The sequence below is a fragment of the Bos grunniens genome, chromosome 4 (assembly GCF_055505025.1).
Source record: "Bos grunniens cultivar Pamir isolate PY7600 chromosome 4, Bosgru_T2T1.0, whole genome shotgun sequence".
NCBI lineage: Eukaryota > Metazoa > Chordata > Mammalia > Artiodactyla > Bovidae > Bos > Bos grunniens.
The window spans coordinates 31068673-31088668 of record NC_141168.1 but is presented as its reverse complement, the minus strand read 5'-3'; the positions used below and the strand labels follow the sequence as shown (position 1 = coordinate 31088668).

General features: G+C 36.5%; 1 protein-coding gene across 30 annotated transcripts in view; it reads right to left on the bottom strand.

The window, feature by feature from the left end:
* The window catches only part of POT1 (protection of telomeres 1), a 99516-nt gene that overhangs the window by 58712 nt on the left and 20808 nt on the right, over positions 1-19996 (bottom strand). For 23 of the 30 annotated variants that reach the window (XM_086398364.1, XM_086398367.1, XM_086398366.1 and 20 more), the window contains 2 exons: positions 16720-16767; positions 11844-11958 (listed from right to left, as the gene is read on the bottom strand). In XM_086398364.1, the coding sequence (XP_086254490.1) occupies positions 11844-11958; positions 16720-16767 (163 nt within the window). The remainder of the gene's footprint in view (positions 1-11843; positions 11959-16719; positions 16768-19996) is intronic. The other 7 variants (XM_086398371.1, XM_086398373.1, XM_086398370.1 and 4 more) reach the window with 1 other exon arrangement.

Sequence of the window (19996 nt, the reverse complement as noted above, 5' to 3'; positions counted from 1 at the left end):
GGAGTAAGCCTCTTTTAATTTCATGGCTGCAATCACCATCTGCAGTGATTTTGGAGCCCAGAAAAATAAAGTCTGACACTGTTTCCCCATCTATTTGCCATGAAGTGATGGGACCAGATGCCATGATCTTCCTTTTCTGAATAATGAGTTTTAAACCAACTTTTTCACTCTCCTCTTTCACTTTCATCAAGAGGCTTTTTAGTTCCTGTTCACTTTCTGCCATGGTGTCATCTGCATATCTGAGGTTATTGATTTTTCTCCCGGCAATCTTGATTCCAGCTTGTGCTTATTCCAGCCCAGCATTTCTCATGAGGTACTCTGCATGTAAGTTAAATAAGCAGGGTGACAATGTACAGCCTTGATGTATTCCTTTTCCTATTTGGAACCAGTCTGTTGTTCCATGTCCAGTTCTAACTGTTGCTACCTGACCTGCATATAGGTTTCTCAAGAGGCAGGTCAGCTGGTCTGGCATTCCCATCTCTTGAAGAATTTTCCAGTTTATTCTGATCCACACAGTCAAAGGCTTTGGCATAGTCAATAAAGCAGAAAGAGATGTTTTTCTGGAACTCTCTTGCTTTTTCGATGATCCAGCGGATGTTGGCAATTTGATCTCTAGTTCCTCTGCATTTTCTAAAACCAGCTTGAACATCTGGAAATTCACGGTTCACATATTGCTGAAGCCTGGCTTGGAGTATTTTGAGCATTACTTTACCAGCGTGTGAGATGAGTGCAATTGTGTGTTAGTTTGAGCACTCTTTGGCATTGCCTTTCTTTGGGATTGGAATGAAAACTGACCTTTTGCAGTCCTGTGGCCACTGCCGAGTTTTCCAAATTTGCTGACATATTGAGTGCAGCACTTTCACAGTGTCATCTTTCAGGATCTGAAATAGCTCAACTGGAATTCCGTCACCTCTATTAGCTTTGTTCGTAGTGATGCTTCCTAAGGCCCACTTGACTTCACATTCCAGGATGTCTGGCTCTAGGTGAGTGATCATATCATCATGATTATCTGGGTCGTGAAGATCTTTTTTGTACAGTTCTTCTGTGTATTCTTGCCATCTCTTTTTAATATCTTCTGCTTCTCTTAGGTCCCTACTATTTCTGTCTTTTATTGTGCCCATCTTTGCATGAGATGTTCCCTTGGTATCTCTAATTTTCTTGAAGAGATCTCTAGTCTTTCTGGTCCACTGGAGAAGGGAATGGCAAACCACTTTAGTATTCTTGCCTTGAGAACCCCATGAAAAGTATGAAAAACAAAGGTAATTTAAGTTTATTTTCTTGAAAGCTAATACCAGTAGAGAAAGTACGGAGAGTAGAACAACATTTAATAATTCACTATTCTTTCTTAGTTTCTCTAAATATTAATATAATGTCTGTGTATGTGTACATGTGTGTGCTCATTTCTGTCTGCCTCTTTGTGATCCCACAGACTGTTGCCAGCAGACTCCTCTATCCATGGGATTCTATAGGCAAGAATACTGGAGTGGGTTGCCATTTCCTCCTCCAGGGGATCCTCCTGACCCAGGGATCACAGCCGCATCTTTGGTGTCCCTTGCAGTGGCAGGCAAATTTTCTTACCACTGAGCCACCCGGAACCCCCAAATAACCTCTAAAACACATATTTAAACTTTTGATAAAGGATTGATTTTAACTACTTTAATGCTTCAGTAAGACTTCATGTTTAAACTGAGAAAGTGTTTTAACTACTTTAACACTTAGGTAATACTTCATGTAACTTGATATAAGTCTAGAAAAGGTAACAAATGATAAATTAAGCCCTATAGTCTGCAATCTTAAGCAATTCACCTAATTTCCTCAGTATGATTAAGTGTAAATTGCCTTGGAGTTATATTATAAGGAAAAGCTGGTAGTTCATCTAAGCAAGGTCTTTAATCAAAGAAGCATGCATGCATGCATAAATTATATAATCCACAAAAAATTCCTCCATGAAAGCTGCTTTACCATCTTTTATCTATTATCAATACTAGAGCAGCATTGCTTTTAAACCAATCAGTATTTCCCCAACAGTTTTCTATTTGTATGAAAGTTTATTATTGAATCACTAAAGTAAAAGCCATGAAGGCAAATCACTGAACTCAGGTGATACTGTATGCTACAACCTTATCTGTTTACAAGGATACTTTCTATATAATACATAACAGCACTCTTTAACCATGCTGGTATGAAGTTATAATTTCCACTCATGTTTTTATAATATTGGAAAAGACCATGGGAAGCAGGAAGAGAAGAAAGCATAAACAGTGTGATAGAGATACAGGTTCAAAATACATGTGTGCACATACACACAGATTAGACAGGAAAGTAAGTAGGTAGGTAGACAGACACTCGACAAGTTTATAAATGTTATTCTAGAATTACACCTGGGGGCATTTTCCTCTTATGTTTTACTCTAGGTATTAAGCAACCACAGGTCATAGATAGTATGCTAGGTTTAAGGATTTATATTAAAACTAGCAGTGTTCTTTATCTTTCCAGAGTTTGTGCTTAAAATAAGGTAGATAAAATAAAAAGAATGACTTTTAAAATAACTATAAAAGTATATTGATATTCATCAATAAAAAGGAATAAACTACTAATACATGCTATAACATGGAGCCTTAAAATCATTATGCTAAGTGAAAGAAACCAGAAGCAAAGTGAGGCTCTCTATATGAAGTGAACATAAAGGCATAAAAATATTAGTTTGGTGCAAAAGTAATCACAGTTTTACTTTACTGAATTTTGTTGTTTGATACTGGAATACATTTTTAAATAAATATGGTTATATATTATACATCATTTTAATGCACATTTCTCCCTTTATGTTTTTTTTGCTGACTTACTATTGTTGTTCAGTTGCTAACTCATGTCCAACTCTTTCCGACCCCATGGACTACAGCATGACAGGCTTCCTTATCCCTCACCATCCCCCAGAGTTTGCTCAAATTCATGTACATTGAGTCAGTGATGCTATCTAACCCTCTTATCCTTTGTTGCCCTCTTCTCTTCCTGCCCTCAATCTTTCCCAGCATCAGGGTCTTTTCCAATGAGTCAGCTCTTCTCATCAGGTAGTCAAAGTATTGGAGCTTCAGCTTCAGCATCAGTCCTTCCAATGAGTATTTAGGGTTGCTTTCATGTAGGACTGACTGGGTTGACTTATTACTTGCTGCTTATTGCATATTTATTTTAGACTATGGAAATGATGTTAGACAAAAAGCAAATTTGAGTAATTTTCTTATTCAAGTTCAAATGGGTTGTAAAGCAGTGGAGACAACTGGCAACGACAACAACACATGTGGCCTAGGAACTGCTAATGAACATACAGTGCAATGGTGGTTCAAGAAGTTTTGCAAAGGAGACAAAAGCCTTGAAGATGAGGAGTGCAGTGGCATAAAAAACTCATGTAGAGACTGTAGTAAATACTCTGCCCAATGATTAAAAATTGGGCAACATCTGAATAGTCCTCTTTTTTGAGGAGACCTATTGCAGATCATACACTGGGAGAAGAGAATTCACCCCAAGCTCTCTGTTAGCTGTTCTTCCACAGATCCTTATATGGAGGTACAGATAATATACATGACTTACACACATCATAATATTTAATAGATGATTTTGAAACAAGACAGTTATCAACAAAAAGTGAGATCATTGCACACTACATACAAAATAAAATTCGAGGCAATACATCCAGTTTTAAAAATTATAAAATAATTTTAAAGAAAAAAATCTTTTTGCAGATCTTCTATGGGTAAGACTCTCCAAACAAACAAATTATGACTCCACAAGCACTATAAACATTTATATTTCAAAAACTATCAGCACAAAACTAAAATGCTGGGGAAATCATCTATAACATATATGATGAAAAAGAGTAAGAAGCTGCCAGAAATCACTGAAAAAGGACAACCAAACTGAAAAATATGAAAGAGAATATATTTTTATTTTCTTAACTGATGTATGTGAAGTTGGGAGGGAAAGTAATATACTGAAGTAGAAGAAAATCTTAAAAATGCAGATAGAAATCAAAGTTTTTTGTAACTTAGAAGTAATTTTTGTGAGCCCAATATTAATAGAATCCATTAGACCTGTGATGGATATATAATATAATACATTATATATTATATAATATAATGAAGTATTGCATTGACAGCCACTTAAAATATGAGTGTGTGTTAGTCCCTTAGTTGTGTCCGACTCTTTGTGACCCCATGGACTGCATCCCACCAGACTCCTCTGTCCATGGGATTCTCCAGGCAAGAATATGGAGTGGGTTGCCATTTCCTTCTCCACGGGATCTTCCTGACCCAAGGATCAAACCTGGGTCTGTTGTATTGCAGGCAGATTCTTTACCATCTGAGCTATAGGGAAGTCCACTTAAAATATATTTGTAATAATTCTGAATAACCTTGCAAAGACCAACTGCCAATGATTGATACATGACAGTTCTAGCATATAAAGATGTTGACTGTATATATAACCAATACAATCTGAACAAGCCAGTTTTACCACATATGAAAACCATAAATTAAATACAAAATTTTTTTTAAATTTTATTCAAGAATATAAACAAGGAGTGTATCACACAGTGTATCATAGGTCCTTAATAACAATCCCTAAAAAAGCCCGCTACAAGAGCATAAAAGTATGCATCAATATACTGCTGACATTCTATTGCTTCAAATTATATTTAAGTCGACTGTTTCAGCACTAAGTACACATTTTCATTATAAAGCTGACAACTGTTGCTGCTATTTTCAAAGTCTGGAATGTTACCTCTTCTTCCTCTTCTATCAAAATCCAATATCCTTTAAAGTTCAGCTCAAAGGGCTACATCTGCTAGAAACTTTTCTCCGTTAGCATTTATCTCTGCATTCCCACTCTAAAAGCACCTTGTTTATTCCTTTAATCGCAGCATAATACAACTGTGCCTTGTATTAACTAGCTGATTACCTTTGGATCTCTCTCACTTATAAACTCTCTGAGAGTTATTTTATCTATGGACAACAACCTATTAGTCTCCGTCTTTAGACAACAACTAACTATAGTATAATGCTATGCAAGCTAGCAAAGACATTTTCTAATTGAATGAATAAAAGAATGTACCACAAGTTTCATCAAAGAATGAGAAAACACTGATATTATTATTCACTGAAGTAATTAAAACTATAAACTCATGAAACATAGTAAGTGGGCTAATAATTTTTTAGAGGAAAAGGTTCTGAGAGACATATTCCTAGGATATGGACAGGAAAGAGGCGATGCCACAAACCTCAAAGAAGTCATCTTGAATATAAGAAAGCAATCCATACAAAGGTTCAGTGACAGAATAAGAAAGATCTTTCTTCACCTTCACTCTCCAAGTGGAAACCTAAATATTTCCTACTGGCATAGACAGAATAGCCTGAAAACAGTGAAGAGAGGCTTAGCTCTTCTTTCCAAATCCTTAAAGAGATAAGTGATGACTAGCTGTGCTCTGGCTGCCCTCCCATCATGAAAGTAAGATAGCCAAGCAATTGAGAAGTCTCAACTCACTCAACTAGACATAATGCTTTAGCTTGAAAGAAATGGAAAACTCCATGCCTGCCCACAACCTTCATCTCATAGAAAAGGTAAATCCACTATTCAGCTTTAAAATACACATTCAAAAAGTTTAGTATGTTTCACAATGATGATTCTGTCCATTTTCAACAATAAAATAGACAACTAGAATTTTACAAATTGGGGAAAGACTAAAACCAAAGTGAAATCGTGAATAATTATAATTATTGTATTGTAATGATTATCTGTATAAACTGTAAATTTTAATTTCTTGAGGGTGGAAAACAATTACATAAATCTTTGAATGTCTCATGTCTAATATAACACCTGGCACATAGAAAGTTGTCAATGTTTGTTGAATAAATGCAAACGAGTGAACTGAAAAAAAAAACCTATATATTTATTTTGTTTTAAATGCCATATATTAAACCAATACATATGCTGTAGCTTTGATATTAACTGAATATTCAGATAAGTGAGTCTAAACATATCACAGATCAGGAGTTTCCAATCTGAAGCTCAAAGGAAGCAGGGAATGAATCTTTGATATTGTATGTTTAAGTCTTTACACATGTATATGTGTTTTTCTAGAGCAGGTTCTACAGAGCTGTCATCATACTTTCATAACATAAAGGTTGAAGACTACAAAACAGTCAAATGTCTAAAGATGCATTATCAATTGTAAAAAATTAAAAATATAATTAAATATTATACACAATTTATGTTACACCTGATGTTTTCATCTTTGATGAATCAGAAAAGCTCCTGGATTATATGGAGTAACAAAGAGTCATTAATCATTCAGTATTTAATAAATGCTTTTTCAATCATTTAAATGTAGAAAATGTGGGAATTTATTATTATACTTTGTGAAATTAAAAGATACTAGCTATATCATCATTAATAGGCAACCAATATTACTCATGCAAAACAAAAATATTCAAAAAATTATGCGACATGACATTAATACAAAAGTGGTTAAGACATTTTCATAAGTGAAAACAGCATTTTTACAAAACCAAAACTAGTAATCCAGAGTTAGCTAGAACATTTAACAAAACAGGAAAAGATAAAGTCCTGGGGTTCTATATCCTAGTACTCTAACCTAAAAACCAGAAGTAAGTAAAATAGATAGGAGCTCTCAGAAATCCAATGTTGTAGATACAATGTTAGTAATTTGATTATACTGCTCAGGAAGGAGCTGCAACAGGTGTCCTTTTTCTAAGAAATTGAATACAAGAAGTCCACTTCTAGAAACACTGTAACATCCAAAACTGGTCAGTTTAACCAAGATGTTTTTTTCTGATATTGAGAATTTTTGATGGAAGGTGAGGTATGAAAATAATTTCACAACATAAAGCATTCCTGAGGAAAGCTTGCAAGCCATAGGTGATGGGCCATACCACACGGCACAAAAAGGCTGAGACCTCTAGGGCCTCAAAGGTGGAGAGAGAATGGAAAAAGGAGAGGTAAACAATAAAAACAGATGATATGAATACTCTGACTATTCTCTCCCTTCCTCTGGGCTCAAATATTAGGAAGAATAAGCACAAACAAGAGTTCTCCCTACTCATCCCATTTGCTCTGTGAGCGGGGATTATATTAACCAAGGAAGCATCACTATACACTGTTAACAGGTCTGGATGGAAATGATTTATGGCCTGCCTCCATCCACCTTACTTAGTAAGAACAGACAGTAAGAACAGAGTAAAGGTGTCTCAAGTTTAAAGTAAGTATTAAGCTATTTCTTAAAATCTGAGACAAAGCTAAAAATAAATTCCTTTACACGTGTTATCTAAGAAAATATGCCCAATGTTATCTGTACAAGATGAAACACCGCATACCTAGCTCTCTAAATCCAGCTCTGTAAAGTGAAAGTAACTTTAAGGCTTTCACAGGAGCTAACTGCTACAAATCTCAAAATCCCAAGAAGGTGACAATTACCTTGTATTCCTACATGAAAGAGGCCATATCATGTACCCCAATGAGTGATTATCAAAATCAATTTTGATGATACAATGATCTTTTAATACATGTTGTTCTCATTATCCCTGATATATTCTTGGTTTTCATGACATCTTATCACAAATGAGTAAGAGACTGAGTATCTGTAGTCCTTTTAACACAGGATTGATAAGACTTCTGCAAAAGCTGCAACTGCCCTGAGACTGAATACAAAGCTTAGGAAATAAAGCTTGTGCAATGCTTTAAAACAAGATGGCAATGTGCCACAGGTCATGTGTAATCATTATCACAGAGGAGGAAAGTCTTCAAGAAAAGTTCCAGCCAAGTAGTAAGGATGCAAAATTGCACCAAATTGCCTCTAATGCACTGAATTGAACATTTATAAAGTGAATTTTAATGAAAAATTCTGGCTGATGATATAGAATTTTTTTCCACCTACCTAAGTTTGAGTTGCATAAAAGTAACTTTCCTCCACATAACAATTTTGTACATTAAGATGTAATATTTAGGTTGTAGCCATGTATTTGTGAAATAAGGTTGCTTTATATCATACAAAAGAGGCACAGCTGTGGGTTATTCCTGTACATTTATTCTAGTACTTCTCAGTGGTAATACTAATGAAGGTGATCCTTTCCTGAACACAAAAATCAGAGCTTTCTGTCTGACTCTCCTGCAGCATGTTGAAGGATGAACTCTATCAAACAGAAATAAAAATGTAAGTGTAACTAAAATGAAAAGACAGATAGTTTGCAAATGCTACTATCTTGCTATTATCTTGCTTGTAAAGATATCACCCTATATCTTCAGACATATTTTAGAGTTTCAATGAATATATTCAGAAAAAATTGATGACATTCATTTTAACTTAGTATCTCAGAAGAAACAGAAATATAGGGACTGGATATCCGAGAGACATATAAGATGCATAGAATATATAATAAACATATTATTATATAGTTTCCCAGTGCTTTCATTATATACACGTGAATTAATAACACTGTCAGAAGAAAATGATTATGCTATATAAAATTAATGTTGAGTCATCACAGCTGTTTTAAAAACAGCTAACTTTTTATTTTCTAATTTCATTTCATGTTATTTTTTAACATAATATACTTGCTGATTAATTTACTGTAAACTTTTAATGATAAGCAATTGCAACACACCAAGTGCAAAAAAATTTTAAAATTATATCTTGTACCAAGTTAGAGGAACATTATTACCAATATGTCGCTTATTCCTACATTTGGCAGGCCAATGAAAGCCAGCGGGATAACACTCACCATCGGAAGAGGATCACAGTAACAGAATTCTCAGAATGAGCAATGTAAAATTCAGGGGGGAAAATTCAATGAGAAGAAACTACAAAAGTGAAAGTATGTATGTGTATTTTGAATGGTATGATGGGGTATGGAATGTACTTTGCAAAAAGGTAAAGTTGAATGAAAATATTTGAGAAATTCAAACAAAAATTTCTCTGCTTCAACCTTAGGGTTTTTTTCCCCTCCTGCTAAAACAACAGAAATCAGGGTTTTCAATAAAACATCCCTTTGGGCTCTTCAAATTTAGTTACCTTCTATTTCAAAACTTCTTATCTCTAGATTTAATAGGCTTCACATAATCATTTTCACATAAACTAAGTTGTACCTACACATTAACAAAATATTTGGACCACATGAAAATAAAATTTTCCTCCATCCAACAAAGCAAGGAGTAAACTTAGAGGCCATTTCATAATAAAATTTACATATGTAATTTAATTAGGGCTTCCCAGGTAGCTCAGTAAAGAATCTGTCTACAATGCAGGAGACATGGGTTCGATCCTTGGGTCAGGAAGGTCCCCTGAGGAGGAAATGGAAACCCACCCCAGTATTCTCACCTAGGAAATCCCATGAACAGAGGAGCCTGGCAGACTACAGTCCATGGAGTCACAAAAGAGTCAGATACAACTTAGTGACTGAACAACAATTTAATAAATTAAATCTTTAAAGAATATTAACTCACTAGGAACATCTTAGTGTTCTCAGCTTGAGCCACAGCAGTTAGCAGACACACAGTATATAAAGAAAATGTTTCCTTACTACTACCCGTTTCATATTTTTACATCTTAAAATATGGCTACATCTTAAAACTGACAGTAAAGTATAGCTTTTATTAATAACACATAAAACAATGATGCGTTTTACAAACTGTTGTTTAAAATTAGACTTAACAGAATAATAAATGTGAAATTTAATGCTGAACTGAATTAAACCAAGATGAAAGTGCACTGTCTGTTAAATACATTAACTCTCAGAAAACTGAAATTCAGGCTTTTTGAACACATTATTTTACATTAGTCTGTTTAAAAGTTTGCACTTTTATATAGAATAGATTCAGTTCAGTTCAGTTCCTCAGTCGTGTTTGATTCTTTGCAACCCCATGAACCGCAGCACGCCAGGCCTCCCTGTCCATCACTAACTCCTGGATTCCACTCAAACCCATATCCATTGAGTCGGTGATGCCATCCAACCATCTCATCCTCTGTTGTCCCCTTCTCTTCCTGCCCTCAATCTTTCCCAGCATTACGGTTTTTATCAAATGAGTCAGCTCTTTGCATCAGGTAGCCAAAGCACTGGAGTTTCAGCTTCAACATCAGTCCTTCCAATGAACACCCAGGACTGATCTCCTTTAGGATGGACTGGTTGGATGTCCTTGCAGTCCAAAGGACTCTCAAGAGTCTTCTCCAACACCACAGTTCAAAAGCATCAATTCTTTGGTGCTCAGCTTTCTTCATAGTCCAACTCTCACACCCATACATGACCACTGGAAAAACCATAGCCTTGATTAGACAGACTTTTGTTGGCAAAGTAATGTCTCTGCTTTTTTAATATGCTGTCTAGGTTGGTCATAACTTTCCTTCCAAGGAGTAAGCGTCTTTTAATTTCATGGCTACAATCACCATCTGCAGTGATTTTGGAATCCAAAAAAATAAAGTCTGACACTGTTTCCACTGTTTCCCCATCTATTTCCCATGAAGTGATGGGACCAGATGCCATGATCTTCGTTTTCTGAATGTTGAGCTTTACGCCAACATTTTCACTCTCCTCTTTCACTTTCATCAAGAGGCTCTTTAGTTCTTCTTTGCTTTCTGCCATAAGGGTGGTGTCATCTGCATATCTGAGGTTATTGATATTTCTCCCAGCAATCTTGATTCCAGCTTGTGCTTATTTCAGCCCAGTGTTTCTCATGGTGTACTCTGCATATAAGTTAAATAAGCAGGGTGACAATATATAGCCTTGAGGTACTCCTTTTCCTATTTTGATCCAGTGGATGTTGGCAATTTGATCTCTGGTTGCTCTGCCTTTTCTAACACCAGCTTGAACATCTGGAAGTTCATGGTTCATGCATTGCTGAAGCCTGGCTTGGAGAATTTGAGCATTACTTTACTAGAGTGTGAGATGAGTGCAATTGTGTGGTAGTTTGAGAATTCTTTGGCATTGCCTTTCTTTGGGATTGGAATGAAAACTGACCTTTTCCAGTCCTGTGGCCACTGCTAAGAATAGGTTATATCTTTTCAATTAACTTTAAAAACAACCCAAGTCTTTTGAATAGGGCGTTTAACCCTTTTACATTTAAAGAAGAACTTACTCTTGCCATTTTGCTAATTCTTTTCTGACTTGTAGCTCTTTTGATCCCTGTTTCCTCTTATGATCTTCCTTTGTATTTCATTGATTTTTTTTTTTTTTTTGTCATTAGATAAGGTCTGATTCCTTTCCCATTTTCTTTTGAGTACCATCCATAGATATTTTCTTTTTGGTTAACTCAAAATTTACATAAGACATTTTACAGTTAAAACTGTCTCAAGCTGATAAAAAATAAACTATCACACATAAAAACGCTACACTTTTACTCTTCCCAACACATACTCTATATCACTGACATTACAACATTACAATGTTATCCTTTTATATTGTGTACCCACTAACATGTATTTACAGGTGGTCCTTTTTTATACATTTGTTATTTAACTTCTATACCAGAATTAAAATGATTTACAAATCATCATTACAGTATTACAGTATTCTGTAATTGGCTATATATTTACTTTTTCTATCTTATTCTTTCATATATACTTTCATATCTGTCATGTTACTGTTTAGCATCCTTTTAATTTCTTTATTCTTTAGAACCTAAAGACAACACATATTTTATAAATAAAACTGGCCAAAAAAATCTGCATCAGTATTGTTTGACAATGACAAATCAGAATTGAGCCTGTTAGGCTTAGAGTACCAAAGGAGCTGTGTTGAAACCAATAAAGCAGATTCAGTCCATTAAAATCTTCACCCAATACCTACCAGTTCCTCTGCTTAAGTACGGAGGTTTAAAGAACTTCACGACACCATAGACATTCACAATCATGCCACCTTTAAGTTGATTCAGGGGTGTATATACATAATGTGTGGCTGGAGCCTAAAGAAAGACAGTGAATATATCAATATTATTAAGTATTTATTTAGATTTTAGAATCATGTTATGATCAATTTGTAAGTTAATAAATTGATCTGCATCTATTTCTTTGTGTCTAAAAAGAGATGGCTTAAAAAAAAAGGGAAATGCACAGCTTATGAAGGTTACTGTATAAACTAGTTTTTCTTATAAATATCTTTGATTATTAATGTTGCAATCTGTATACAACTTTAAAAAAAAAAGCAGTTTAAGAGATTTTAGTTCTAGTTTTTAACCTTAACTAGAATCACTTCAAAACTTATGGCATATATTTGTTTTTCTTATACTGCTATGAAGATTTTACTAAGGCCTAAATAAAGACAAATTTGAATATAAATGATACAAAGACATTAAAATGGTAATAAAAGAAGAAAATATATGAAATAACTGTACATAAGTTTGGAAATAAAAGGGGAAGTGATTTACAGGGGTTAGGTAAACCATTTCTTAAAATCAGCAATAAAACAATAACCTAGGAGACCTCCCTGGGATGGAAGGTGGCTTTACCAATAGCTCTCCTCCACATCTGTAATGCCCCTAAGGAACAGGTTGGTCTTAGTCCTCATGAGATGCTATATGGGAGACCTTTTGTTTATGTCAGTCACCTCTTCCTAGGTTCAGAGGCTCAGACCTTCCAGTTTTATACCATGGCCATTGTGTACTTCCAACAAGATATACACTTGTGGGGTGTCAACTAGGGCCCAAAAGATTCTAAACAGCTACCATTATATGCTCCAGGGACTCAAGTCCTGATTAAAGTCTGCAATGATGGGTCTGAAAAGCTCAACTCCAGCCCACATGGAAGGGCCCCTACGCTGTAATACTTTCTACCCCAGCAGCAGTCAAGGTACTCAGACACGACTCCTGGATTCACTACTCATGAGTCAAGCCGTGGAAAAAAACAGAAGAGGACACTCAGTATACCTGTGAGCCCCTGGGAGATCTCAGACACCTATTCAGGACTACAGATGAGTGTCATACCAATGAACACCCCCAAAATTAAGTTTCCGGGGATAAGGTTTCTCAGAACAGTTCTAAAGAGCAAACACAGCTTGGCAGGGGCTGTACTCCAAAATAGACATGAGATAGATCTCCTGATCCCTGAACAAGGAGGGGCTTGAGTCATCTTGAATGAGACATGTTGTTTCTGGGTAAATACCTCCAGGTAAGATAATAAAGTAATGCTCAAAATTCTCCAAGCCAGGCTTCAGCAATGCATGAACCATGAACTTCCAGATGCTCAAGCTGGTTTTAGAAAAGGCAGAGCAACCAGAGATCAAATTGCCAACATCTGCTGGATCACTGAAAAAGCAAAAGAGTTCGAGAAAAACATCTATTTCTGCTTTATTGACTATGCCAAAGCCTTCGACTGTGTGGATCACAATAAACTGTGGAAAATTCTGAAAGAGATGGGAATACCAGACCAGCTGACCTGCCTCTTGAGAAACCTATATGCAGATCAGGAAGCAACAGTTAGAACTGGACATGGAACAACAGACTGGTTCCAAATAGGAAAAGGAGTACGTCAAGGCTGCATATTGTCACCCTGCTTATTTAACTTCTATGCAGAGTACATCATGAGAAAACGCTGGGCTGGAATAAGCACAAGCTGGAATCAAGATTGCTGGGAGAAATATCAATAACCTCAGATATGCAGATGATACCACCTTTATGGCAGAAAGTGAAGAGGAACTAAAAAGCCTCTTGATGAAAGTGAAAGAGGAGAGTGAAAAAGTTGGCTTAAAGCTCAACATTCAGAAAACTAAGATCATGGCATCTGGTCCCATCACTTCATAGTGATGGGGAATAGATGGGAAACAGTGGGAATAGTGTCAGACTTTATGTTTTTGGAGTCCAAAATCACTGCAGATGGTGATTGTAACCATGAAATTAAAAGACGCTTACTCCTTGGAAGCAAAGTTATGACCAACCTAGATAGTATATTGAGAAGAAGAGATATTACTTTGCCAACAAAGGTCCATCTAGTCAAGGCTATGGTTTTTCCAGTGGTCATGTACGGATGTGAGAATTGGACTGTGAAGAAAGCTGAGCACCAAAGAATTGATGCTTTTGAACTGTGGTGTTGGGGGAGACTCTTGAGAGTCCTTGGACTGCAAGGAGATCCAACCAGTCCATCCTAAAGGAGATCAGTTTTGGATGTTCACTGGAAGGACTGATGCTGAGGCTGAAACTCCAATACTTCGGCCACCTCATGCGAAGAGTTGACTCATTGGAAAGACCCTGATGCTGGAAGGGATTAGGGGCAGGAGGAGAAGGGGTCGACAGATGACGATGGCATCACTGACTCGATGGACATGTGTTTGAGTGAACTCTGGGAGTTGGTGATGGACAGGGAGGCCTGGCGTGCCGTGATTCATGAGGTCGCAAAGTGTCGGACACGACTGAGTGAGTGAACTGAACTGAAGTTAAAGAAAGTCTTACAGTCCTCAAAAAAAAAATTCAGATCCTACAGGATCTCAAAGAATGAGCAGGAGAATTCTAGGGGTCACTACAATCTCTCTTTGGGGGATCCTTCTCCTGGTGATGGGAAATTTGGAGTTGGCTAATACCCGTATTAATCATTGTTATCACCATATTGATGGTGCTTATGATTGCTCCATGTAGTATCAATTGTCTAACCCGTTTTGTCTCTGCCCAGGTCAACAAGCTACAACATTCAGTGCCAGTTCAACAAGGATACATAAAACTAGAGCCGACCACTGAAAATATCACTCACCCTTAGATGGACACTGCTATAAGGACTCTGAGGCTTGAGACTAGCAAGAGGGGGAGGCCCAATGCCCCTCCCCATCCCAGTTCATCAGGAAGTAGCCAGAGAGACCTCAACGCCCCTATTCCCAAAGAATTGGGCCTCCCATCTTGAGTCTCTTGAGGGAGGAATGTTAGGTAGTTAGAATAGGAAAACAGAGTCCAGAATGGTGGTGGCTAACTGAGAAAGAAAGGAAAAAGCCCAGAAAAATAGAACAAAGGAAGGCCTGAGGAGTGGAGTGAGAACCTCAGGTGAAACAAACAGCCCTCCTGGCTAGCCCAATTTACATAGGGCAGGTTCAGGGGGAGGAGAAAAGAAAAACAAATAAAATGAGGAGCCAAAATTGAGACTCTCTCTCTCTTCTCTGTGCTTCTTTTGGGTTGGCCCGCCCTCATGCCTCGAGGATGTATTTTCCTTTGTTTGCCAAATAAAACTGAGCTGTAACCAAGCAGTAACACTGAGCTGTAATAACACTTGTCCGTCCATTGCTTCAAATTTTTGCTGCGGCAAGACAGAACTGAGGAAATTACAAACACTATTAGTCAAACAATCCTGAAAAGGGCTCAGTCACTTGGCTCTGTCACCCACCAATCTCACTCCCAACTGAAATAAGGTTACCTATCATACTAACAGTTACAATTTTTTAAATCTAATCAAAATGAATTGGTTTTTTCAAGAAGGCTCAGGTCAAACACAAGAAGGACAGAGCTAGCTTAGAAATCTCATCAAACCATGATAAAAAAAATGAAAGAAAAATAATGGTCAGCATATAGGACAGGAAGACCTGAGAGGAGCTCAGCTCCCAAAACAACTGGATCAAATAAATTATCTTAAGAAACATCTCCTTAATGTAGAGATGAAGAGGAAGGCCAGCACAGCTCAAAGACCCTAACCATTATGGTCTTCCAAATAATATACTTGTTAATTCACAACTAGCAATAAACTTCTTGACAGTAATTTGGTTCTCAATGTAAGTAAAACATATGTATATGTGTGTATAGCAGCTAAATTATATGCTAATATTTCAGAATACCTGAGCTTCCTGAAAAACCATTTTTCCTAAGTTCAGAGGCTTTCATTTACTTCTGCCTTATTTACAGGTGCATGGATGAATCAAATATTTGAACTTGACCTATTTATAACAATTTTAAAAATAGTAATATCAGAGTTAATTGATATTTTTAAAAAAGTATAATCCTCTTATTGGTTATTGTTTCCCTAAATAACAAATTTATATTATACTATTATGGTAGTATTCACAATTTAAAACCTATACCCTGAAGTTACTGTTAACTAGAAACAAAGCTGACGAACTCTGTCCAATAGAAAGTAAAGGTTTAAGAACAGGTAGAACATAAACTTTATATTAAACTTTATCAACATATTACCTTCATTCTAGTTTCACTCAGCTACAAGTAGTTTACTTGAAAAAATGGGAACCTTTTCATTGCTATGAGATAACAATATTTTTTAAATATTGAAAAATGATTGTAAAAGAAAAGCAAAATATGTCACAAGTGTAAAAAACTTCTTTACTGAAAATTACATAATTTATCAAATCACAGTTTAGTGCATAATAATCAGTTTTAAACATAAGCTGATGAAAAGCAAAAGAAATGACTGCTTAAGATTTAGAAGTAGCAAAAATCCTAGTGTCTTCACACAGTAAAACTTTTTTTCCACTTTAATTTTCTTATATACATAACTTTTGCAAAAATATATGCAAATATTCCAGGTAATAGACAAACCAAATATTAATTATTATGCAAATATATAACTAAAATGTAATATCATTGTGTATTAAAAAAGCAGAGATTATGTTTTCCCATTGTACTGATACTATTTCAAACTTTATAGCTAGCTATAAAGTTGCCTGAATACATATTTGTATGTATATATAGGTATGTGTTTGTGGGAGGGTGTACATTTCTAAATTAAAATGAACATCATCTTACCAAAGACATTGATTCTGTAGAACAATCTCTTACAGATTTAACATAAACCTGAAAAAAACAAGAGGATTTATTTGTATCCAAACATGTGCAATGTGATTACAGATGTTTACTGTATTAAACCTACAATCTTAATTTAAAATATTAAAGTTCACTAGAATGGCATAAAGCTTACAAATGCACAGTGACAGTTACAAAATTGTCTAAGCTAAGCTTCAGTTTAAATTCATTAATTTTAATATCATACGACCACACTGGTCTATATAATGCCCTGTTCAGATAAACAGAATACAACAAAACAGGTAGATGTTGGCCTGCAGGCACATGGCTTGACCCAATTTTGCCTCTCTGCCTGACAGCCTTGACCAAACAGGTAGTCTTCAACTGTGCGTGTGTGTGTATGTGTGTGTGTATGGTGGTGGCAGTGGGGGCGGGGGGGCGGTGAAGAGAGAGGGAGAGGATGAACACCTTTGTGTGTGTGTGTGTATGTATGGGGTGGGGGGTAAAGAGAGAGGGAGAGGATGATCATAAAGAATGAAACAGGGTTATCGTTACCATCTTTCTAAATTCCATATATATGCGTTAGTATACTGTATTGGTGTTTTTCCTTCTGGCTTACTTCACTCTGTATAATAGGCTCCAGTTTCATCCACCTCATTAGAATTGATTCAAATGTATTCTTTTTAATGGCTGAGTAATACTCCATTGTGTATATGTACCACTTTTTTCTTATCCATTCATCTGCTGATGGACATCTAGGTTGCTTCCATGTCCTGGCTATTATAAACAGTGCTACGATGAACATTGGGGTACACGTGTCTCTTTCCCTTCTGGTTTCCTCAGTGTGTATGCCCAGCAGTGGGATTGCTGGGCCATAAGGCAGTTCTATTTCCAGTTTTTTAAGGAATCTCCACACTGTTCTCCATAGTGGCTGTACTAGTTTGCATTCCCACCAACAGTGTAAGAGGGTTCCCTTTTCTCCACACCCTCTCCAGCATTTATTATTTGTAGACTTTTGGATCGCAGCCATTCTGACTGGTGTGAAATGGTATCTCATAGTGGTTTTGATTTGCATTTCTCTGATAATGAGTGATGTTGAGCATCTTTTCATGTGTTTGTTAGCCATCTGTATGTCTTCTTTGGAGAAATGTCTATTTAGATCTTTGGCCCATTTTTTGATTGGGTCATTTATTTTTCTGGAGTTGAGCTGTAGGAGTTGCTTGTATATTTTTGAGATTAGTTGTTTGTCAGTTGCTTCATTTGCTATTATTTTCTCCCCTTCTGAAGGCTGTCTTTTCACCTTGCTAATAGTTTCCTTTGATGTGCAGAAGCTTTTAAGTTTAATTAGGTCCCATTTATTTATTTTTGCTTTTATTTCCAATATTCTGGGAGGTGGGTCATAGAGGATCCTGCTGTGATGTATGTCAGAGAGTGTTTTGCCTATGTTCTCCTCTAGGAGTTTTATAGTTTCTGGTCTTACGTTGAGATCTTCAATCCATTTTGAGTTTATTTTTTTTGTAACGATATTTTTGAGTAACGATAACCCTGTATACGAGACAGCAAAAGAGATACTGATGTATAGAACAGGCTTATGGACTCTGTGGGAGAGGGAGAGGGTGGGAAGATTTGGGAGAATGGCAAAAAAAAGAAAAAAAAAAAAAAATAAGAGACACTGACCAGGAGATTTTGTACATAAACCACTATGGATCTCAGAGGGAAAACTGAAACCAAAGGAAAAACTGCACTCTGCTTACTCTGGTGTCTTCTGCAACATGGTTGCAAATTATAAGTACTTAGCCAATCATTTACCATCTACTGGGCACTCACATGTGTCAGGCAAGGGGCTGGCACCTGTCCAAGATGGAAGGCTATGGACCAAAGCTCAAGGATCTCAGACCAAAGACAAGACCCCGAAGGATCTTCCAAGGTAATAGAAATAAAAACAAAAATAAACAAATGGGACCTAATCAATCTTATAAGCTTTTGCCCATCTAAGGAAACCATAAAAAAATGAAAAGACAACCTACAGAAAAAAAAAAAAAAAAAAAGAAACAGGAGGAAATATCAACCAGGAGAAATATCAACAACCTCAGACATGCAGATGATACCACTCTAGTGGCAGAAAGCAAAGAGAAACTAAAGCCCTGCTCCTGCTGCTGCTGCTAAGTCGCTTCAGTCATGTCCAACTCTGTGTGACCCCATAGATGGCAGCCCACCAGGCTCCTCCATCCCTGGGATTCTCCAGGCAAGAACACTGGAGTGGGTTGCCATTTCCTTCTCCAATGCATGAAAGTGAAAAGTGAAAGTGAAGTCACTCAGTTGTGTCCGTCTCTTAGCGACCCCATGGACTGCAGCCTACCAGGCTCCTCCATCCATGGGATTTTACAGGCAAGAGAACTGGAGTGGGGTGCCATTGCCGCTAGGTAAGGATAAAAGTGAAAAGTGAAAAAGCTAGATTGAAACTCAAAATTCAAAAAACTAAGATCATGGCATCTGGTCCCATCACTTGATGGCAAATATTAGGTTGGTGCAAAAGTAATTGCAGTTTTGCATTGCTGAATTTTGCTGTTTGATACTGGAATACGTTATTAAATAAATGTGTTTATGTCATACATCATTTTAATGTGCATTTTTAACTGTGGTTTTGCTAATGACTTATTATTTGGTATTTATATTTATTTTAGAATATAGAAATAATGTTAGACAAAAAGCAAAATTCAAGCAACTTTTTTATTCGAGTTCAAAATGGGTCACAAAACAGAGGAGACAACTTTCAACATCAACAACACATTTGGCATAGGAACTGCTAACTGCTAACATACAGTGCAATATGTTAGCAGTGGTTCAATAAGTTTTGCAAAGGAGACAAGAGCCTTGAAGATGAGAAGCATAGAGGCTAGTGGTCAGAAGTTGACAACTGAGAGCAATCATAGAAGCTGATCCTCTTATAACTACACAAGAAGTTGTCAAAGAACTCAATGTTGTTCATGCTAGTCATTTGGCCTTTGAAGTAAATTGGAAAGGTGAAAAAGATCAATAAGGGGTGCCTCATGAGCTGAATGAAAAATCAAAAAGATCATTGTTTTGAAGTGTCATTTTCTCTTATTTGACAAAATAACAATGAACCATGTTTTAACTGGTTTGTGATGTGTAATGAAAAGTGGATTTTATATGACGACCGGTGATGAGCAGCTCTGTGATTGGACCAAGAAACTCCAAAGCACTTACCACAGCCAAACTTGCACCAAAAAAAGGTCGTGGTCACTGGTGGTCTGCTGCT